At 38.6% G+C, this 22,767-nt stretch overlaps 3 protein-coding genes and 1 pseudogene across 6 annotated transcripts; 2 read left to right on the forward strand and 2 right to left on the reverse strand.

The window, feature by feature from the left end:
• The first annotated feature begins 861 nt into the window (after positions 1-861).
• On the forward strand, positions 862-9,474 carry LOC141846152 (LRR receptor-like serine/threonine-protein kinase RPK2). Of its 4 annotated transcripts, none has more exons than XM_074734151.1 (5): positions 862-4,381; positions 4,722-5,085; positions 5,846-6,009; positions 7,864-8,751; positions 8,834-9,474. In XM_074734151.1, exon 1 carries the CDS (start codon positions 999-1,001, stop codon positions 4,362-4,364), a length of 3,366 nt encoding a protein of 1,121 aa, XP_074590252.1. In that variant the 5' UTR covers positions 862-998; the 3' UTR covers positions 4,365-4,381; positions 4,722-5,085; positions 5,846-6,009; positions 7,864-8,751; positions 8,834-9,474. The 4 variants fall into 4 exon arrangements, with proteins under 4 accessions (XP_074590252.1, XP_074590251.1, XP_074590253.1 ...); XM_074734150.1 differs by having other exon boundaries at positions 4,933-5,085; positions 8,834-9,473; XM_074734152.1 differs by having other exon boundaries at positions 4,966-5,085; positions 8,834-9,473.
• A 604-nt stretch (positions 9,475-10,078) lies between these two features.
• Positions 10,079-14,460, reverse strand: LOC141846705 (uncharacterized). Its single transcript, XM_074734743.1, has 3 exons — positions 14,249-14,460; positions 13,884-14,147; positions 10,079-10,451 (listed from the first exon to the last, which is right to left on the reverse strand). Exons 1-3 carry the CDS (start codon positions 14,283-14,285, stop codon positions 10,234-10,236), a joined length of 519 nt encoding a protein of 172 aa, XP_074590844.1. The 5' UTR covers positions 14,286-14,460; the 3' UTR covers positions 10,079-10,233.
• A 3,652-nt stretch (positions 14,461-18,112) lies between these two features.
• LOC141846286 (UDP-arabinopyranose mutase 3-like) lies at positions 18,113-20,121 on the forward strand (annotated as a pseudogene).
• A 102-nt stretch (positions 20,122-20,223) lies between these two features.
• LOC141846812 (GDSL esterase/lipase At3g48460) lies at positions 20,224-21,419 on the reverse strand. Its single transcript, XM_074734873.1, has 2 exons — positions 20,813-21,419; positions 20,224-20,730 (listed from the first exon to the last, which is right to left on the reverse strand). Exons 1-2 carry the CDS (start codon positions 21,416-21,418, stop codon positions 20,224-20,226), a joined length of 1,113 nt encoding a protein of 370 aa, XP_074590974.1. The 5' UTR covers position 21,419.
• Between the last annotated feature and the right edge of the window lie 1,348 nt (positions 21,420-22,767).

Genomic DNA, 22,767 nt, shown 5'->3' on the forward strand with positions numbered 1-22,767 from the left:
AAGCCACCCTGTGAGTGACACAGTCAAGTCACTGTTATTGTCGCCGTGCCCTCGCCGCGCCGTCCCAGCCACAATCGGCCGCCGCCCCAGGCACGATCGACGCGTCGTTCGCCGACGCTTCGACCAATATCAGATTCCGGCCGGATTGTGATCGGAATCCGACGTAATTTTATCAGAACGAGATCGGCAATGGAGCACGTCAGATGCCGATCAAACCGTGGTCGGAGACCTACCGAGGAAGGACCGGCGTGCGATTTGGCCAGAAATCGGTACGCGCCGCTACCGACCGTGTTTCCGATCAAATTGTATCGGATTCCGACCACAATCCGGTGGGAATCCGATGTTGACCGACGCACCAACGAGCGGCTCGTCGATCGTGCCCGAGTCAACACCTGACGGTGGTCGGACGGCATGGTGAGGGGTGCGGCAATGGCGGTGGATCGGCTGTGGAACACTGTGCATTCCCACATTTAGACGGTCAGATCTGGCACGCGATCACGAGATGAACGGTGGATGATGTGGCGCTCATGAACGCGCACGAGGGAATCGTGCAGAATATCAAATCTCTATGAATAAAATTTTATCATATAAAAATTTTTATATCTAATTATTTAATCAAATTAAAAAAATTATTTTAAATTGAATATCAAATTCTTCATTGAATTTAGAGAAAATGGCCACCAATACTTCCGAAGAAGTCTTGTCTGCCTTGAAATTGGATTTATATTGAAGAGTGAAAAATTTGAAGGGGGAAAAGGGAAAAATGATGTTGTCGTCTTGTACATTTCTCGGCCTTTTCCAGTCTTCTTAAAAGAAAACCCTCGAATTTGTACAAAATTATTACTTTCCTGCCATCGTTCATCGTCCTCGTCGTCCTCCTCCTCCTCCTCCTCCTCCTCCTCGGCCCTCTCCTCCTTCCATGTGAAGATTAGGGTTAGGGCTGTGGGAAATCTCGACGTCCTTCTGTCCTCTGTCTAAGATTTCTCAGGGCAAAGCCGATGAGCCGCCGGAGACCCCCCGCTGCAAGCCCCGTATCCTCGCTCCTGTTCCTCCTCTTGGCGGCGATCTCCTGCTCCGATGTCCGTGGAGGTACGGGACCGGACCCTCATGCGGTGGAGAGATCCGCCTTGCTGCAGTTCAAGAGCGGCGTTACTTCCGACCCCGCTGGGTTGCTCGGGATATGGGGCTCCGACTCCAACCACTGCTCTTGGCCTGGAGTCGCGTGCGATGGACAGTCACGGGTGGTCTCCCTTAATATCTCTGCGAAAGGCGACGCCTTTGAATTGCCCTGCTCCCGATCAGGCCCTTACCGACGCAGCTGCGGCGATTTCGACCGCAGATTGGCTGGGACACTTGGTATGTTTCTCCGGAGCTTGTCGGAGCTCAGGGTGCTCTCCTTGCCGTTCCACGACTTTCATGACGAGATCCCGGACGATCTCTGGGGGTTGGAGAGTCTGGAAGTGCTTGATCTCGAGAGTAACTCGCTTTCCGGTGGCTTGCCTTCACGCTTCCCACGTCGGTTACGTGTGTTAAATTTGGCTTCCAATTTGATCAAAGGTCAGATCCCTCGTTCCTTCTCGAGATGCGTGGATTTAGAAATCCTAGACCTATCCGGCAACCAGGTCAACGGAACATTTCCTAAATTTCTTGGTGGCTTCTCCAAGCTTAGAGAGCTCTATCTTTCTTTTAATCGTCTTGAGGGACCGATTCCTGATGAGCTAGGATATGGGTGCCGGAGTTTGCAAATATTGGACTTGTCTGGAAACTTGTTTAGGGAAAGCATTCCGTCCAATTTAGCAAATTGCACTGAGCTGCGAGTTCTACTGCTGTTTTCTAACCTTCTTGATGGTTTTATTCCTCCTGATCTTGGGCGATTGAAAAAGCTTCAGGTGTTGGACGTCTCGAGGAACAGTCTGAGTGGATTTGTACCTGCTGAGCTAGGAAACTGCTTAGAATTGTCTGTCATTGTTCTTCTGAATCAATATGATCCGATGCCAGATGAGGAAGTCTCGAGCTCTGTTGATTTTGATGAATTTAATTGTTTCCAAGGAAGACTTGCGGAAAATATCACAGCTCTCCCGAGGCTTAGGGTGCTTTGGGCCCCAAGGGCAACATTTGAAGGGATGATTCCTAGCAACTGGGGAATCTGTGAGCAACTTGAGATGGTTAATTTAGGCCAGAATCTTTTTCAAGGACGTATACCACAAGCATTTGCCCAATGCAAAAAACTTAAATATCTTAATTTGAGCTCAAACAGTTTGACTGGTTGGCTTAATGTGGAGCTGCCAGTGCCATGTATGGATGTCTTTGATGTCAGTGGGAATCAGTTGTCTGGCTCCATCCCTAGGTTTACCTACACACAGTGCCCTTCATCTAACATCACACTAGATGACCTATCCTCTGCTTATATTTCATTCTTTGCTTACAATAGTTTTAAAGGTTTGCGAAGGCCTCTTTATGAACTTGATGGTGAATTTACTATACATCACAATTTTGCGAACAATAATTTTACAGGCACTCTGTCTTCTTTACCATTGACCAATGGTAGGTTCCAGAACACTACTGTCTATGTATTTCTTGCTAATAGGAATCATCTTTTTGGGTCACTGAATGCTATCATGTTGGAGAAGTGCAGCAGGGTGAGTCATTTGGTGATAGACTTGAGCAACAATATGATATCTGGAAGATTTACATCAGAAGTAGGTGAAACATGCCGGTCTCTTGTGGTTCTGGATGTTGCTAGTAATCAGATATCTGGAACCATTCCTGCAAGTTTTGGGTTGTTAAGTAATCTTGTTTGTCTGAATTTGAGTTGGAACCAGCTGCAGGGTGAGATACCAGCCAGTATCACACAGTTAAAAAGCTTAAAATATCTCTCATTGGCTGGTAACAATTTCAGCGGTCACATTCCTCCTGACATGATTAAATTGCATTCTCTTCAAATTTTGGATCTGTCTTCAAATTCCCTTTCTGGTTATATTCCTACTGTTTTTGTGAAGATGAGAAATCTCACTACTCTTTTACTTAATAACAACAAACTTTCTGGGGCTATTCCTTCAGCTTTCGCCAACTTTGCATCACTTTCAAAATTCAATGTTTCATTCAATAATTTGTCTGGATCATGGCCTCTTAATGCCAGTACACTGACATGTGATAGTGTCTTTGGAAACCCTTTGCTTCAATCTTGTCCTGCCTACTCTCTCTCTGTTCCTTCATCTGATATGCAAGCAAGCAACCAGAGTCCACAATCATATATGGAATCAGCATCTGCAAGTTCATCCAGTGCTAGCAGTGGTGGCAACAGCTTTAGTTCTATTGAAATTGCCTCAATTGCGTCAGCAGCAGCCATAGTTTCAGTCCTCTTGGTTCTGATTGCCCTTTATATTTACACAAGAAAGTGTGCTCCAGGTTTTAGATCCTCTATTAGGTCTTCGGGAAGGAAAGAAGTGTCTGTCTTTGTGGAGATTGGGGTTCCATTGACTTATGAAAGTGTTGCACGAGCAACTGGTGGTTTTAATGCAAGCAACTGCATTGGAAGTGGAGGTTTTGGGGCCACATACAAGGCTGAGATTTCACCAGGAGTTCTAGTAGCTATAAAGAGACTTGCAGTAGGAAGGTTTCAAGGTGTTCAACAGTTCCATGCAGAGATCAAGACTCTTGGAAGATTGCGGCATTCAAATCTTGTGATGCTAATAGGTTACCATCTTAGTGATTCTGAGATGTTTTTGATTTACAATTATCTTCCAGGTGGTAATTTGGAGAGATTTATACAAGAAAGGTCGAGAAGACCTGTAAATTGGAGAATGCTTCACAAAATTGCTTTAGACATTGCTTGTGCTCTTAATTATTTACATGACCAGTGTGTGCCCCGTATCCTTCATCGGGATGTTAAACCAAGCAATATATTGTTGGACAACGAATTTAATGCTTATCTCTCGGATTTTGGATTGGCAAGGCTTCTAGGAAATTCTGAGACCCATGCAACTACTGGTGTGGCTGGAACTTTTGGGTATGTTGCTCCTGAATATGCCATGACATGTCGGGTTTCTGATAAAGCAGACGTTTATAGCTATGGCGTGGTACTATTGGAGCTAATTTCAGATAAGAAAGCACTGGATCCTTCCTTCTCCCCCTATGGGAATGGTTTCAACATAGTAACTTGGGCATCCATGTTATTGCAAAAAGGTCGGGCCCGTGAGTTTTTCACTGAAGGGCTTTGGGATGTGGCTCCCCATGATGATTTGGTGGAAACCTTGCATTTAGGTGTTAAGTGTACTGTCGATTCACTTTCTATTAGGCCCTCAATGAAACAAGTCGTTCAACGATTAAGAGAACTCCATCCTCCACATTTTGGGCGTGGTTGATGTATTCTTCATGAATGGTATGATGCACAATTCATAGTTACAGTTACTTATCTTGTTGATCTGAAGATTTTAATACTGCCTACTAGTGCCACACGAGAAATTTTAGTTATATTCATCTGTTTTATGCTGTCCAAGTCTATACTCGCTAGACACTGGAAACCCATAGGTGTTTTTCCTCTCATATTTCTCTCCACTAGGAAGTTCAGGCAGAATATGCTAGTGACATTAAAGTCTTTAGACTAACCAAATTTAAAAATAGTATTACAAGAAGTCTGTAGGCTGCAACTTCTTCTTCTTCCTATTACTATTATCATCATTATAAAGCTTTAACAACTTGTGCATTCTGAACTAAAATAGGCAATTGAATGTTCATACATCGATTGGAACCTTGAGATGTATTTGAGATAAAACAAAAACTATTCACTGCATACAGCAACTAGGGAGAAAATTATGTTCTCTTGCCTTGTGCTTGTTTGGTTCGTATACACTTTTACTTCAGTTTGATTAACTCCATGCTGATCTTAACCAGAATTTTTTTGTTTCTTGCTAATCCTAAAACTCATTTAAGGATGATATATATTTGTCTTCCATCCCACTGAAGTGACTGAACTGCCCAAGGATGCATTACCTGAGAACTTTCACCAGCTTTGAGTTTCACGATAAGCTGACTGGTATAAGCAATATTTCTTGGAATTCTTACCCAGAAAGATCAATCTGAGAGGTTTGTTTCCAATGCTCTTTTGCTTGATAATGATAGCAGGTCTTCATACTGCTAACATCTTCTAATAATTTATTTAAATTGCTAACTTCAGATATATCTTATCACCACTTATCCAACTAGCTTGTTGCAAATATGTTGGTTGACTTCATAACTTATACCATGGGCATGTCTTGCTAACCAAATTTACATGAGAGCCACAGTGATAAGCGACTTGATGCCATCTAAACATTCAGCATATGTATCTTTTCTTGCAATTACAGATATCATTATCTGCACCATATTTTTAATGACAGGATGTACCTTGATGCCATCTAAACATTCAGCATCTGTAGTTTTCTTGCAATTGCAGATATCATTATCTGCACAATATTTTTAATGAAAACGAACTAAAGTGCTCTAGTATGCAGCCAAAGTTTTTTTCCTTTAACTATAAAATTCCTCACTTGTCTTAATTCTACTATAAACCGATTTTAGTTTCAACTATGATTATTTACTGCAGCATGTTACAAAGCTCAGATCACTGTAGCTATGACTCAGGTCCAGTGTTGTAGTATAGATTTGGACAGGTTGCATGTTTTAGCAATTGGTTAAATAATTGGATAATTTTTTGTTAAAATTTCTTACTTGGTTCTGTTGTATTTGTGGAAAGAAAGAAGGATATGGTATTCCAGCAAACTGCCTATTACTATTAGTGTGCATATCTGGTGTTTTATGCTGACTATTGAATGTTGCACTCTATGAGATTGTTCTGATGTTGCAGCATATGGAATGTTGGAGAGCCTCTGGATTTTTGATGTGGGAACAAGAAATACCTACCTCAGCGAGTGAAAGGCAATGTCATCTTACTGTCAGCTCACAGGGAGAGGCCCATAGTTGCTCCATTAAACTTGTGAGGACCATCATATGCACTTATCTGTGACAGAGGTATAAAAGCTATTTATTGACCTTCTTTTAGAATATTCTGGGCCCATTTTGCAACTTGAACCATCTATTTTCTTTGCACTTGGTTACTTGATGTGTTTTTAGCAACCACGGACTGACTTTAAACATGGCAATCTTCGATTATATGATTAAACATTTGGGAAAGGTGCACAACCTATATCGAATTTTAGTATGCTTACCAATAGTGACTGTGTGATATGTTTGTGAAGAACTTTTAGTTTGTAGTTTCTCAAAGTTGATCCTGGAAACTAGAACGAGGAGTGATGCTTCTCTGATAACATGCCATTTAAAGCCAAATTGTTTAGATAAATGGATTACTGTTGTTTGTTTCTGCAGAAGATCCGGGAGGATTTACAATGGGAACACTACTTTTTTTTTGTGTGTGCGTGTGCATATGTTGGGGAATGCTCCACAGACCATGATTTTGTTTCTTTTGCTGAAAGAATATTCTCCAACGGAAGACAATGAGGAACTCATTTTGAGCAGTAGACCTTAAGTCCTTTCTTTCTTTCTTTGGGGAAAGTCCAGTCATAACAATAAACTACATTCTTCACACGTGACTTATTATTTATCATTTTTGTTTTTCTTCTGCAAAGTGGTTCTGCATTAAGACAATGAGGAACTCATTTTGAGCAGTAGACCTTAAGTCCTTTCTTTCTTTCTTTGGGGAAAATCCAGTCATAACAATAAACTACATTCTTCACACGTGACTTATTATTTATCATTTTTGTTTGTTCTTCTGCAAAGTGGTTCTGCAACCAATGTAAATTTTAGCGGGGGCTCAAGCAGAAAAAACCTCGAGCCTTCTGGTGAAGATTGGCATTCTGATTGGTGCAATGTGCAAAGGAAGAAGAGCAGAGGGAACATTATTTATGTTGGCATCCAAGTCATATTCTTATGGGATAATTATTTTGAGCCACAACTCAGATTTCAAACTAATGCAATGATTAAGTTACTTAGCAAGAATATTCTCACAAGATTGATTTTTTTCTTGTGCAAAGATCCTTTTGAATCATTTGCTAGATTCATAAGGTATATTAAAAAAATGAAGGCTTTTTATAAAGTTTGTCCTTCATACATGATAAGTTTGAGACTCTTGCAATTAGTCCTAATAGTTTGCTAATACAATTTGAAGACAATATATGCTAAGTTGTATATGCTAATGCCTGGGCATTGCAAAATCATATGTTAGCCTTTGAGATGGTATTTCTTAATCTTGTATTACCTTTAACGTTGTTATCTCACAATTCTGAAACACTAAGTTTTTTATTGGGATCACAAGGGCTGAACTAATTGTTGATACGTTAAATTGCTAAATTGCAGTCTTACATTAGTATTCGAAGATTTAAATTTGGTGCAAATTATTATCCCTTTTATTCATGTTGATGAAACTTCATCTCTCATGGTAAAAAATCCAAGCACATATTGAAAGAACAAGAGCAATGCAACGTGATTTAGTCTTTGAGTCTATTTTGGGGAAAGAAGCTAAGTCTATATGAGTAAAAGAACAAAATTCGGATAAAAATTTGTCGCACATTGTACAATTGTTTTGTCAAATTTATTTAGATTTGCTCTTAATACCAATGGAGCAAACAAAAGTCTCAACACCTATGAAGCATATGATGTCTGCTTGATATACATTGACATACTTATTCCACTTGTTAACTCGCATGATTTCATCAATACATATGGCATAATAGCTTAGCATCTATCACTCTGCCTTCTGCTTGCCTTCGCATGGAAACTAGATGCATCTTCCCCATTAACAACCTCATCAACAGATCTCTAAGTATTAACATCTCGATCACTGACATTGTGTCTTGCAACTCCTTGCAGGAATCAGTCCAACGCTCTATTTGCTGGAGCAAATCTTCACTTGACATCAAGTTCTTATCACCTTCACTGAAGCTCTCGGCCTTGAGATGATCGATATCAGAGCACAAATTTTTTAGCAGCTGTTGTCTGCTCGGGAATCTTGTATTTGCCACTTGAACCAATAGCTTGGGGCAAACGTGTGACGACCCAGCCAACTCCAACTTATGTAGTAGAAGCTCATTCGCTACATCACACACCAGTTTGTGGTGTAGTTGCTCAGATTTTGACTTGGAATTTTCAGACTTTGTTTGCTCTAGAACCAGAAACGAGTCAGGATTTATTGGATGATCCTTGTGCAACTTTACTCCTTGATGATCTGATGAGCCTTCGAAAGGAACAACCAAGGTTGTCGAAAAGTCTGATCTGGTAATGCATTTTGCAGGCTTCATAATTATCTTGGACTCTTGTCTCCTTTGATCGATGATCGATGAGAAACCAATGTAGTTTGGGCGTTGAGTAAGCCTATTTTCTGTAAATTTCCACATGGAGTTGGCTGAACAGATGCTTCAGAAGCTTTAGCTTCATCTTTTCTGGTCTTCAATAGCTCTTGTGCATGCATATCATACAGCAGGTGCTCCAGTGACCTTTGGTCCTTGTTTGACCGATCGAACTCGACATGTTTCAACTTAGTCTCTTTGTCATGACACAGATCCTGGTTGCTGCTTCACTTGAACTTCTCGAAGGCTAAGTTTAATCTTCGGGCTAACATGTATCTTATCCGGGTGCCTCCACAGAGCTGGTTCGATTGGAACCTTCAATTGGAGATGTTTGATGATCGAATCAGCTTTTTTCAATTGTGAAGTAGCAAGGCCCTCCTTGCTATCTTTGCTACCTGTTGATCATTTAGAGGTATCTCGACACCGATATTCTTATTTTCGACTGTATAAAATTTCTTGTTAATGCTAGCATCTAACTTGGCCATTGCTTCCAGTCCCATTAGCTTTACAACGACACTACGAAGCCGGTTATTGCTTCCTACTCCTTGCCGCTGATGTAATAAACTCATAACAGTTCTTCCCGGGTTTTACGGCAAATTTAGAACCTCTAAGGGTCCTTTCCCTGCTATCTAATGACAACTTGGGGAGTTCTCTGATGCTGAGGGACACTTTGCTGCCTTCTTTAGTATCTAGTGAAGGGTATGAAATTCATTCATCATGCGATAATCGTGGAGATTCCTTTGGTATTCGATCGAATGAAGTCTATATTCACTTAATCTATATAATATGGTGTGTAATCTACATGACAAGAACCCTAATCATTTGATGGAATGAACATCCAGTGACCACAAGTGTTGGAAGATCCATCTACACACCAAGCTGTTTTCTAGTTATTATTAGAGGGGAAATAAGAGAAAAGTGAAGGAAACAACAATCCACATCAATTTAATAGCCTCCTAATTACCTCTCAATTTAATGCCAAAGTTTAAAACCTAGAATTAGTGATTAAAGTTTATGTCCATTATGTTAGAGAGTTTGATTTGATCGAGCTTAGAAGATGAAAGAAAGTAGTATGTTGTCTCAAACTTGATAAAAATATATTCAAAAGAAGTTCTTGAGACATTAGTCTTTTCTAAATATGAAAAGTCATCATTTTATGAGTTTGTAATCACATTTGCCCATGAATTCATTCATTTCTAGAGAATTTGGTTGATAATTTTGGGTTGAAATTGTATATTTCAAATATCCTTGTCGATGCCATATAGTATATTTATATAAACACATGCGATTTTATATATTTTAACTAAATCAATTTTTTAAAATAAAATAATCCTTAAAGATAAACAAAGAAATGATGAATTGCATCAAAATGGAATTAAGTTTTCATATTGATTTTTCCCATCTACCAAAAAGATGCAACAATATTAACAACTAAACTACTATATAGATCTTTTTATGTTATTGAATTTTATTTTTTATTATATCATTATTTATATTTAAATAAATTATTTTATTTTATTATCGAAGATCTTGCATTTGTGAAGAACATGAAGCCGATCATTTCTAAAAGAACCTCTTCTTAGCCAAAGTAATGAATGCAGTTTATGACTTACCTGCTAACTTTATCTCTTGAATCAACTTGGACTTTTAAGACTGATAAAAATAAAACTGAAATGGAAAACAAAGAGGGGCAGGAATAAAGATCTACAGAAACAATTGAGACAGTTAAAAAGGGGATAAGATCTTTAAAAGTTTCTACTTTAAGATTGATAATGAAGTAGACATGGGAGATCTGAGAATGTGAAACCCTGAGAGTTTTCAAAATGCTTAGAAGTTGTGTTTACAAACAGGGGAAGGGTTCTAAGTGATATAATTGATGGCCGAGGAAAATGACTCAACTGCCCTGCTTCAAGGCCTCCGCTTCGGCAGTAGCCATTGGATCAGACTTGGTTCCTACTGCTTCATCTTCTTTCTCCCCTTCTCGTTCATCCGCGAGCTTTTTACGGTGAAGCTCCTCAGCTGCAAGCATCGCGGCCTGGTGTTCTGCCTGGAGGCGCTTCATTTCCTCCTCTTGTTGTTGCCTCTCGAACCAGGTATCCGCATCAGCCCAAACTACAACAGGCAGATTGAGTCAGATACAAGCGAAACACAAACTGAAAGCCATTAACAGCTTAAACTGACCGTGTTAGTCGTCGACAAATGCATGGATTGCGAATTATGGTATCTGCTATCAGTTCTAAAATTTGTTCAACATATATCATTACTGCTAGAAAGTTATGCTAGCCAACTACATCTGCATGTGCAATGTAAACTGATGTAGTGGTGCCATGTTCAGTGAGTAGAAATTTCATCAGGAATTGTATCAAATTCCAATCCTCAAGGAATAAACTGTGCTAATGTATAACAAAACTATTTCATTTTACCCACATGAACTTATTGTCTTTGTGATTTATCACTGCCCACCTGTATTTTTTTTAAAAAAAATCACCATTGCTATCTCCCATACAAAAAATACTAATTCTAACTATGCTATTAAAAACATATATTCATGATATGAACCTAACTCTGTAGACCTCAGACTCCATATTTGTCATTTACTTGTTCCGATTTGCAAGATAATTTCCAAGGTACATAAGGTGGTTTATGAGTGTTTGTGTGTGCAACTACTTTGTTACAACCAATAAGCAATTATTAGAGACCACCTTCTATGCTGTTAAAGATTTGCTTCTTAGTAAAAGGGTCGAATCTCGGTAAAGTCCATACAATGCCCTCTTCCGTCATGGCCAACTGCAATTTCCCAATTTACCTCCTCATAGATTGTCGTGGAGCCGACCGTGTGGGACTGTTGGGGTGGCAGATTCCACCTTTTGCTGAAGGATTTGCTTCTTAGACATTGTATTAACTTGTGAAGCAACTTATATTGTAATAAACTAGACAAGACATGGACAGCACCAGGCTCAATTATCAACGTAGCAACATTTGGGGAGTTCCTCTTATCATCTGAAAGTACCATATAGGTCACTATGGTGACAATTTATTGATTAAAAAAAGAGTAAGAGAAAAGACGACAAGATCCTGCAGTGCTGATTCTTATAAGAAAACATGATATTTGTGAGCCGCGCTTAAACAAGTCGCCCTAGAATGATCAGGTATTCACAGAACACAGGTTTACAAAGAGTTAAAGGAATAACAGATGATAGGATTCACTAGCAGATAAGAATCAGACGAATGCCTAAATTATTCAAAAGAGAACTCTAACATACGTATAAGAACCAGGCAAATCATCTATATCTATATGCTTATTAGAGAATTTTTATAAAATACTAAAAGACAATGATAGAGCAGATGCAATTAAACTCACAATATTTTGGAAAAAAAAAGAATGAGATTTTAGAATCTCATCAAATATTGGTATGAATAGCTTATCAGTACAGACTAATAAATCAGCAGGATAGAAAAGCGTTGCACTGACATCAACACCTCAATATTTCAGTAAAATATTAAAATATAATCAGTAAAAAATTGACCAGCCAAAAGAAAGCTGTATGATTAAGCACAGTATAACCAATCCCAACTCTTTGATGCCAAAGTTAAATGTCATATGGCATCACCACACAATTATGTAGTTGAACCAACTAAATCTTCTTACTAGAAGGGATCGTTCGTAGCTGAAACTATAGTGAGTCAAACTGTCAAAGTAACTAAAGTGCAGATGAATAATAATATATTTAGATCAAAACAGTTTCAGGTGGCAAATCAATTCAATCCAAGAGAACTGAAACCTGAACATAAAACCTATGTCATTAATCTTTAAAAGTACTAAAATGTCCTAATGGGATCTGATATCCAAATTATATGTATTAAAACAATATTGGGATCTGATATCCAAATTATATGTATTAAAACAATCTTGTACCATGTCCTTAGGAAAACTGCACGACCATAAAATTTCATCCTTCTATAACTTTGAGCACCATCGTTTATTTAAATTTTAAACCACAAGTTTCAAATGGATGATTACTCATATGAGAATAAAATTTCCAAACAAAATCCCAAAGTCTCTTCCATAATATATTGTATAAAAAGTTTATATTCTTGGAAATCTGAACTGACAAAACAATCAAGGGCAAAGAGTCCTATGGCCTTGGATGGTTATAAAAAGTTCAATCAATGCAGTAGCTAAAACTATAACCAAGCTTTCAATCACAATCTTGAATCTCCATGGCCTTGTCTCAAACTTCCAATCTCCACTATCTTGTCTCAAAATTCCAATTGTTTAGATCTCTACTAACAACTATTGTTGAGATAAATGATCCGCAGACTCACCTATATACCTTTCTAAGAGATGGGGCCACACACTCAACTGACTACTGAACATCTTTTAGCATAAGGGTTATGTGTTAAGCAATCATGCATAAGGAAACACTATAAGAAGGATCCATTTTGTTCATTTATGAAACAAAGACTCTTTAGTTTCCCTTGGATTGAATCCTTTGACAAGGGAACAAATCACAATATGTATAATCAGCTAATAAGATCTAGTCGTCATAAGTCAAAACTATCATTGTCAACATAGATTGATTCTGTAACAAAAATTTTGTTATACGTTCCAGACAATCTAAAGATTAAATTTATTTCCTGTGACGGATTTAGATTAAACAAACAATGTTCACAGTAAAAGTAACTTATAGAAGACAAGATCATCTATAAATCAAGATATGTAAAATGAAAAATGCAAAACAAGTTAAAAGGATTTTAGCAAATTTTTTGATCTCGCTTCGTGCAATATGCCCCATACTAAGTTGAGATATAAGACAGTGCATCCTCAGCTACCATAACCCAAGTCAACCTAGATACTTTATGCAATAATTTGATTAAACTATTGGTTGAAATTATTTAACTTCTAAAAGAATTCATCGAGATCTGTGATTAATTCCAGAAGTAGAAATTTATCAACAATTACTTCACCTTTGGGACATTTTGAAACTATAGTAAATCCTAACCCTAAGGAACTATGCTGTCATATAAGCACTTAGCACGAAAGATATGCAAGTTACAGAAGCAATTGCAACACTATCAAATGTTCTTCGAGCTTTGCAGAAAAGCACCATCTACAAGAAATTGGAATAATATTAAGATTTAGCAGGAAAAATTCCATATAATTGATAGTGCATTCAAAGTGAATGTAACTGGAAAGCTGTAATAGTGATCTTCCAATTACATAGAAATACAAAACAGGTCAAATCAAAATGGCAAGACAGACTAGTTATATGTGGCTGATGGATTTGTAATACTAACTTGTTTACCTCCAATTAATCTTTGGTATGCACACACACTGTCTTCTAGTAATTCAAAAAAGTAGACAATCTAAAACTAGAAAACCAAATTCAAGACGACTTGTCTCCACAAAAATCAGATTTTTTAGGTTAGAAATTTCGCAATAGCGATATAGCAATCAGCCCTAGAGCACAATAAGCAATAAATAAGTTCATACGCTGCAAGGGATAAAAAAAAAGGAAGAAGAAGAGGAGGTGTGGTACTGACTGGGTTGTGCAGCCCATCCTTGCTCGCCTCCCTTGATGCGCTCGGGGAAGGCGTAGTTGACAGTGAGGACGCGACCGTAGAGCTCGGCTCCATCCATGTTATCCATGGCGGCGGCAGCGTCCTCACGCTCGAGGAAGGTGACGAAGCCAAAGGAGCGGTGCTTCTGAGTTGCCTGGTCCAACGGCGTCTTCACATCCTTTATGTCCCCGAAGGGGATGAAAGCGGAGTGCAGGATCGCCTCGTTCACCTCCTCCGCCAGCCCTCCTGCTCTCCAAAGCAACGCGAAGGAATTAGACACAAACTTCTCTGAGGCAATTCGACGAACAGATTCCAGACAAAAAGCGATCCCCCTGTACTCTGCTTACCTACATAGAGGGTGTTCTTCTGGACAGGGTAATTCATGGAGCTACAATTCTTCTACTTCTCCACGTCTCCCAACCTTCTTCTCCTCCTCTCCTCTGCTTCGCTTCGTCTCTCGATCGAAGAGTACCGACGTGGGACTGCAAATCGTCTGACCTCTCACCCCGCTTTTGGGTACCTCCTCTAGGGGATTCAAATCACGTGAAGTGCACGAGACCCGTGCCCTAGAAAAAACGGTACGCCATACCCTTGTCTAAGTTTATTTATACTCTTTATCCCATTCTAAAACAAATCTAAATTCAAAGTAATTAATTATTATAGTTCCTTTTATGCAAAAAAAAAAAATCATCATTCCAACGGTCTCACACGGTCAATCTTATGATCATCTATGAAGAGGTAAATCGAAAAATTACAATTGATCACGACGGAGGAGGGTATTATTCGACTTCGTCGAAATTTTAATCCTTGTCCTCTTCTGCAAGTCTGTTTCATTGTAATTTAACTCAGCTATGCTTGAGAGTAATTATTATAGTCCCTCGGTGCACTACGACGATGCTTGATTGATTATTAGAGCACTATGATTTAATATAGAGTATGATTACCAGTAAAATCGACGGGTACAATACAAAGAAATTTTTTTAATCCAATTAAATATGCGAATTTTTAGATTTGAATATGAAGAATTCGAATACCTAATTAAATAATATATTTATATATAATATAATTTTTTAAATTTCAATATCACAACTATGTTAAATTTTAAAAAATAATAATCACAGTAGCCACATCACATGGAAGTTTAGCATACATTCTCCATTTGAAAGAAAATTCTTACCAATACGCCGTATCTAGGGATCGAACCGTGGGTCCCTGAGTTACAAATGTCCTATCGTTGCACCATTGCCCCGAGGACAAACTATGTTAAATTTTAAAGAACAATATCCCAGTGGTACTGGTTGATAATTAAAATACTCCAACGAAATATCTGATCCTCTAATTAATATGAAAATAAGAATAAAAATTAAATATTTAATAGGATGAAAATAAATATAATAAATATGGATAGGAAATGAAGAATATAAAATCCGACTCAAATCTAATTAATTGTCCTATCTCTACATTTGACAGAGCAACCGTGTTTATCTATCATGACTTGAGGCAAAGGCGTAACCAAATGAGGACAAAAGGGTGCAACCACCCCGATTTTTTTAAAAAAAAATTAATACTAATTAAAATAAATATTTCTGATTCACTATTTCTCATGTTCAAAACTCCCACCGTCATTTTGACAAGCCGATTCACTATCGTTCGTCATCTAAAAATTAAAATTGATTATATATTTAGGAAGCTCTCAATTTAAGTTATCCATTGATATCAATGTCACTTTTATAGATAAATGTCATAACTTAGAATAAATCTGTCGGTCTTCTTCTCTAACTAAAGTTACACAACATATTTTTCATTGTCATTGTAAATTTTTATTGTTGGAAATCATGATTTGAGAAAGCTTAGGCTCAATTGCAATATTTATAGTGTGATTTTGAAGGTTATGATATGCCGTGAGTGGAAGTGAAATTCGACTCATTTTTTTATTATTGATTTGATTTTTGAATATTTAGAGTTAATTTTTTTTTAACTTTGATTGATTAATTAAGTTATATTGTATTTTTAAATAAGTATTGAATAAAATAATTCTGAAGTTCGTTGTTTCAACTTAAAATCAAAGACTAAAATTGAAAATTTTAAATTTAAATTTATTTTTGACTTTTTAAATTCAAAATTTAAACTTTTGAATCGTGAAAATATACCTACATTAATATTTAGAATTTCTAAAAAAATTTAACTTATATTTTATTAAATATTTATGAATTTTTAAAAATAAATAATTTAATTTTGAAAGTATTGATTTATTATAATTATGAAATATAATTTTTTTTAAAATTATTTTATAATTATAAAATTTAGAATTTTTAAAAATTTTCATTTCCTATTGACTATGCCACGCAAGGATGCCAAGCCAACTCATAATCTTCAATTATGTCCTCCATTTGATGCATAATGGGAATTATTATTTTTGGATATGATTGAGTTGATTATTATGGGATAAATTTATTACAATAGATAAGAATTAAATTTTAACGAAGTCAAGATAATATCGTAGTAGTCAATTGTAACTTTTCAATTTACTTTCTTATTAATGATCATAAGATTAATTATATAAAATTATTCATAAATGATCATAGAACCAACTGTATAAAACTATTAAAATGATAAATTTCATCTTATACCAATGGTTCTCTTCTACATCTCGATAGCTCTCTAGCCAATGATCACACGTGCCAAGGATCATATTCCATCGGTAACTTTTTTATTATATAACTATAAATTCAACGTGCAATTATGCAAAGCTAATTAAAAAAATAAAATAAAAAACAAAAGTGACCATTCACCAAACACGTTGGCACATGTGCCATATGAGGGCTATCTCTAGCTGTACCCTTTAGGTTTAGTATTTTTTTTTAAAAATAATAGACTTATTCGATCGACTAAACGTGATAGGAATGTGATATGAACATTTGGTAGTTAATTAAATTTAACCAAAGGGATCAAAACTATATTAATGATATAATTATCATAAGGCCAATAGAACTATATTTAAAATTAAAAAATGACACATATTTTAAATTATTAAAATAATATTTTATTCATAATTTCGATATTTGAAAGACGTCCCATCTCATTGTTGTGCCACGTACATTATCCAAACATCCTCTAATATTATTATATATTATTCAATACTATTATTTTCCATTTAATTTACATTATAGTAACTATGATTTCACAACTGTTACAACGTAATTCAAATTACTATTATAATAGCTAAACAAATCGTAACTTCAATACGATTTTATTCTAGTGTATCAAAAGATATTTATGTCATTTTATAAGAAAAATTGGTAGGTTAAATATTTTTTTGATAAATAAATTAAAATGAGACGTCTTTTCATGATTTAAAAAATAAAGAGACACCCTTTTATTTTTGTTTAATCTCCTTTTGATTTACTCGTATAAAACTCTTCTGTAAAAAAGATAGAAGATCGACCCCACGATTTATGGTCAGGAAGGTGATTCGAACCCTTGCCCTCTTCTGCAAGTCTGCTACGTCGTAACCAACTCAGCTATGCCTCGGGGGCTTATCCGTATAAAACTCTTGATTCTTGTAATCAACTACAAATTTATTTGATGTTGATGATGAAAATTTATTCTTCCCCTTTTACAATTTCAAATGTTTAAATTTCAAGCCCTTATAAAACATAATGTTTGATGTCATGTTTCCTTCGGATCTTGTAATTTCTTAATTTAGTCCTTATTAAATTTTATTAAATAAGTTCATCTCCCAAATAGATCTACTCTTCCTCTATTAATATATATATATATATATATATATATATATATATATATATATATATATATATATATATATATATATAATTAAGATTATTTTTGACATAAAATAATTATTTATCTAAAATAAATAGAAAACTTTAATGGAAAATGTTTTAGTATATAGTTTTGATTTTTTTATATAAAATATCATTTTTCAAAGTTGATAAAGTTGATAAAGAGAAATTTGGTGCAATGAATGATTTCAAATGGCCATTTTGCAAATAGAGAGGTGTGAATTAGAAATTTTTTTTATTAAAAAAAGGGATTTGGATTCTGGATCGTTCAATTTTCAGGCACGAATCTTGAGATAGCTCTGGCGCACGTGTTCTCACGTGCCTGGTAATTCCTTCATATGTGGGTGGCCGTCTTTCCTCCCTTCTCCGGCGAGCGAAGTTTGCCATTTCAGCTGCGGGAGGGGAGGAATGGCGAATTCGTCGTCGGAGGCGGTGCTGGTCACGCCATTGCTCAAGGACGAGCTCGACATCGTGATTCCTACGATCAGGAACCTGGACTTCCTGGAGATGTGGCAGCCCTTCTTCCAGCCCTACCACCTCATCATCGTGCAGGACGGAGACCCGAACAAGACTATCAAGGTGCCGGAGGGCTTCGACTACGAGCTGTACAACCGCAACGACATCAACCGCATCCTCGGCCCCAAGGCGAACTGCATCTCCTTCAAGGACTCCGCCTGCCGCTGCTTCGGCTATATGGTCTCCAAGAAGAAGTACATTTACACCATTGATGACGACTGCTTCGTGAGTCTCCTTCTGCTTTCCCTCTTGTAGATCTGAGGTTTTAGGTATGGATGGCGGTAAAACTCGGATCTGAAAGAAAAAGAAACCCCTTTTTGACTTTTCCTAGGGTAGAAGGATTTTTGTTTCTCTTGCTGCATCATTCCTTCGTAGCTCAGTAGTTGATAGAGCTGAATTCTTTTGCTTTTATATGATCTAGATTAGATTATCTTGCAATTTGGTATTTGTTTGCATGAATGCATAACTTGTCAATCCGGCAAACAAAATTGCAATTTGGTTTTTTTTTTTTGCGTGAATCAGCTTATTATTGTTCTAGATCTATGGCTTTTCCGCTAGTCGCTATTTCTTTATATTCGCAAGTCAAAGATGCAACTGCAATTTGCTAACTGAACTATTTTGTTGACGATCAAATTACCAAGTAGATCTTTCAGCTTACTTGAAATAGTGTTAACTTTGCCTCTGTAGCCGTGCTTTATGGTCCGAGGTTGGTGCTTCGATATTACAAATTTGTGTGCCTTTCAATAGCATTAATATAATGCAGTTGGTTAATTTTAGAAGATTAATGTTATGTATTGATCCATATGAATTATACGAAGATAAATGTCCTTCTGATGTATGATTGCCCCTGAATTGAGTTATATTGATCCTAAACCATCATTTTCAATTTTCTCAAACAGGTTGCTAAAGATCCATCTGGCAAGGAGATCAATGCACTCAAGCAGCATATTCAGAATCTCCTGAGCCCTTCAACACCTTGTACGATCCCTATCGCGAAGGTGCTGACTTTGTTCGCGGATATCCTTTCAGCCTCCGCGAAGGTGCTCGAACTGCTGTTTCTCATGGCCTCTGGCTCAACATTCCTGACTATGATGCCCCCACTCAGCTGGTCAAGCCCCTCGAGAGAAACCAAAGGTATCTTCTCCCCGCACCATGATGCTGTGCCTCATAGAACTGTTGTTTTTATGCATGCTTTCCTTGTTAGGTATGTTGATGCAGTTCTTACAATACCAAAGGGCACTTTGTTTCCTATGTGTGGCATGAACCTAGCCTTTGATCGCGAACTCATCGGACCTGCAATGTACTTTGGGCTTATGGGCGATGGCCAGCCTATCGGGCGGTACGATGATATGTGGGCAGGGTGGTGTGTCAAGGTCAGATATTGTTCATCTCAAGTGAACTCTGTTGAGTGTATTTCTCATCGGAATCAGATTGTAGTCTTCCTAAATTTGGAAAAAACAATCCTAAATTCCTTAATGTTTATGCTTTGAACAGGTAATTTGTGATCACTTGGGATTGGGAGTTAAGACTGGATTACCTTATATCTGGCATAGCAAGGCCAGCAACCCTTTTGTGAACCTGAAAAAGGAATACAATGGAATCTTCTGGCAAGAAGAGATCATCCCGTTCTTCCAGTCTGCTGTTCTTTCCAAGGACTCCACAACTGTGCAGAAATGCTACATTGAGCTCTCAAAGCAGGTGAGTGAGAAGCTGGGGAAGATAGACCCCTACTTTAACAAGCTCGCAGATGCCATGGTGACCTGGATCGAAGCTTGGGATCAGCTCAATCCGCCAAAAGTAGCATCTGGAGTGGCCAATGGCCCAACCAAGGCAAAGTAGATCATACAACTATAATTTCAGTTTCTTCCTTATGTTGCAGTTTGATGTTCTTGATGCTTAGGAAGGTAATATTTATGCTTGTATTGCAACAACTTTCTTTTATTTAAAAGGTTTCAAAGATCAATAAGGATGAGCTTTACTCTTCAACTGACAAAACACATCTTTTAACCCTGACTTTCAGCATTCAGCAGGACACTAAAGGGTGGTCTACAATAACCATGGCTGAAGAACATGTCTGCCACTACCTTGTACATTGCCTCAGTAAGGTGGACTCCATCCCAATTTACGAACTTGCTTGGCTGCGAGCAAGCTTTAGTAACATTCGGCGAGCCACAAGTAGCAAACAGGTCGAAGTTGTATGAACCTCCCCCACTGCCACAGCACGCTTTCAATGGCTCTGCAAAACCATAAGCTGCCGGGTTCTTCATCACTGTGTGGTGTGCCCCAAGATAGTCGGCATACGAGATGATGGCATGGGGATATCTCTTCCTGAGTTCCTGCAAGTTGTCCTGAAGAATCACATTGTGGTTGTAGCTTTGGCGGTTTACGCTCGCAGAGCATTGGATATCGTCTCTGTCTTCAGATGGAGTCAGTGTCAAGGCGAGCGATAGGCACCCTGTCAGAGGCAAACCTTGAACGATGATGTACTTGGCTCCCCTGAGAACCAGTGCCTGTTCAACAGTAGAAAATGATCGAGAGGCCTTGAACAGAGATGAAGAATTGGGTGGGGTGGATCAGATCATCAGAACAAACCTCGATGAAGTTGTTGACGTTCTTTAGAGCGAGTTTCTGGATGATATCAGGCGACAGGGTCGACGTCAAACTGTAAGCGTAGTCGTTGGCTCCGATCTCGCCGACCCAGAAGAGCGTGTCTGCGATGGCCGCTTGGCATTCCGGCGGGCAGCCTTTCTCCTTTAGGTGGTCGTCGAACCAGGCGAGCTGCGTCATCAGGGACTGCGGGGTGATGTCGATCGTCACATTGTTCTTGACGTAGAAGTCGTGCTCGATCGCCGTCGATCCGGCGACCGCGAAGTTCACGCCGTGGGAGGAGTCAGCGGACCGGTCGAGGTAAGGCGGCAGGAACGGGAGTGAGAGCGCGTCGGCGAGGAAGTCCACCACAAGGCGGCCGTCGGAGTATCTGTTGGTGGAGCGGTGAAAGAAGGTGGCGCCGTAGGGGGGTCCTGAGACATAGCCGAAGGAGTAAGGCCCGGTGGTCGAGTGGGTGTTGCCGGTGTCGGTGAAGGAGTCCCCGAAGGCGTAGATCTTGGAGAAACGGTGCCGCTGCTCAGTCGACGCAGCACCGGCGATAGAACGCAGCAGGAGCAAGAAGAGGAAGGAGATGGTGCGTGAGCAAAGCATTGTGCATAACCGCACCGCAGCTGTTTCTCTGCGGTGACGCGCGGGGTGGTTTAAATAGTTGAAGTGGGAGAGCAGACCTTTAAATTCTTAACCTGCCACTCCATGAATGACGCTTCTTAGAAGAGATCCATGGACGGTCGATTCATGCGACTCGACGCATAGTTAGTTGGAGGCGTTAAAGGTGGGTGAGGGGAGGATGGCATTGAAGGCGGGAATTTAATGGCCGGAGAAGAGGTGGAGGTGGGGGAGGCTCTGATCGATCATCGATGGATGCCGTTGCAATTCAATGGCCTTGATGTCGTCGGACAACAGAATTCACCCACGTGACTCGATCTCAAATTAATCATGTCATCGACTGTGTCGATTTGAACCGGAGCTGCTGAGCCTGAGTTCCGATAGTCCGAACTGCTGCCTGAGTGAGTTGTGTGCGTCGAAGGGTTGCCGGAGCCTATTTGAGTGTCAAACTCTCAAGCGCCGAAGCCTTTGAGCGCCCGAGCATTCCATGTTGGAATACAATCAAAGTCCCACATTGGAAATATATGAAAAAGATCCTGGGATTATAAGATGAAAAATATCTTATTAATACGAGGTCTTTTGAGTAAAACTCAAAAACAAAACCATGAGGGCGTGTGCTGGACAATATCGTACTGTTGTGGAGATATATATGGATTCCATCGGATCTAACAGTGGTATCAGAACGGGTCCATGTGGTGGGAGTTCCTAATAAGGAGTCGCGTGGGCTCAAAGTGGACAATAAATATCGTACTGTTGTGGAGATATATATGGATTCCATCGGATCTAACATTCCAGACCTGAGCGCTCAAACAACAAAGACTCGAGCACCTCGGGAGTCGAGTGGCCGAGCGGTTAAGTGTTGCCAAGCGCCTGAGTACCAACTGTCAAGGGTGAGTAGCTGAGCATCCCGAAAGTTAAGTGGTCGAACATTCGAGTGTCGAGCGATGATCGACCGATCACCCAAATGAATGGAATCTTCCATTCTAGCGGGCCCACGATCATTTATGAGGAGGTAAATCGAAAAATTGTTTGGTCACGACGGAGGAGGATATACTTTTAAAACTGTATTGGATAAATTTTTTAATAGAAAACCCCCTAAGGGATTTTTTGGAGATACGGTACTACTATGTTGATAAAAGCCTATTATTGAAACAACATTTCAATCAATAATTACATGTTACTAAGAAAACTCAAACAACACATATCTCCATGTTTACCACTTGAGATAAGACACATCGATAATTTTTTTAGATTTTCTTCTCCTATACAAAGTAATGACATCAATGTCGAAAGGTACGTGATTTTAGGTTGCTCATCTATTTGTTACTCTCCTC

Source organism: Curcuma longa, chromosome 15 (assembly GCF_044706935.1).
Source record: "Curcuma longa cultivar G26 ecotype Majalengka, Jawa Barat chromosome 15, ITB_CL_G26_1.1, whole genome shotgun sequence".
Taxonomy (NCBI): Eukaryota; Viridiplantae; Streptophyta; class Magnoliopsida; order Zingiberales; family Zingiberaceae; genus Curcuma; species Curcuma longa.

Coding starts and splice junctions, on each gene's coding strand:
- LOC141846152 (XM_074734151.1), top strand. CDS start 999: ATGAGCCGCCGGAGACCCCCCGCTGCAAGCCCCGTATCCTCGCTCCTG.
- LOC141846705 (XM_074734743.1), bottom strand. CDS start 14,285: ATGAATTACCCTGTCCAGAAGAACACCCTCTATGTAG. Junction 14,148..14,248: donor GAAGAACACCCTCTATGTAG/GTAAGCAGAGTA, acceptor TTTGGAGAGCAG/GAGGGCTGGCGGAGGAGGTG. Junction 10,452..13,883: donor AGGATGGGCTGCACAACCCA/GTCAGTACCACA, acceptor TGCCTGTTGTAG/TTTGGGCTGATGCGGATACC.
- LOC141846812 (XM_074734873.1), bottom strand. CDS start 21,418: ATGCTTTGCTCACGCACCATCTCCTTCCTCTTCTTGCTCCTGCTGCGT. Junction 20,731..20,812: donor ACGTCAACAACTTCATCGAG/GTTTGTTCTGAT, acceptor ACTGTTGAACAG/GCACTGGTTCTCAGGGGAGC.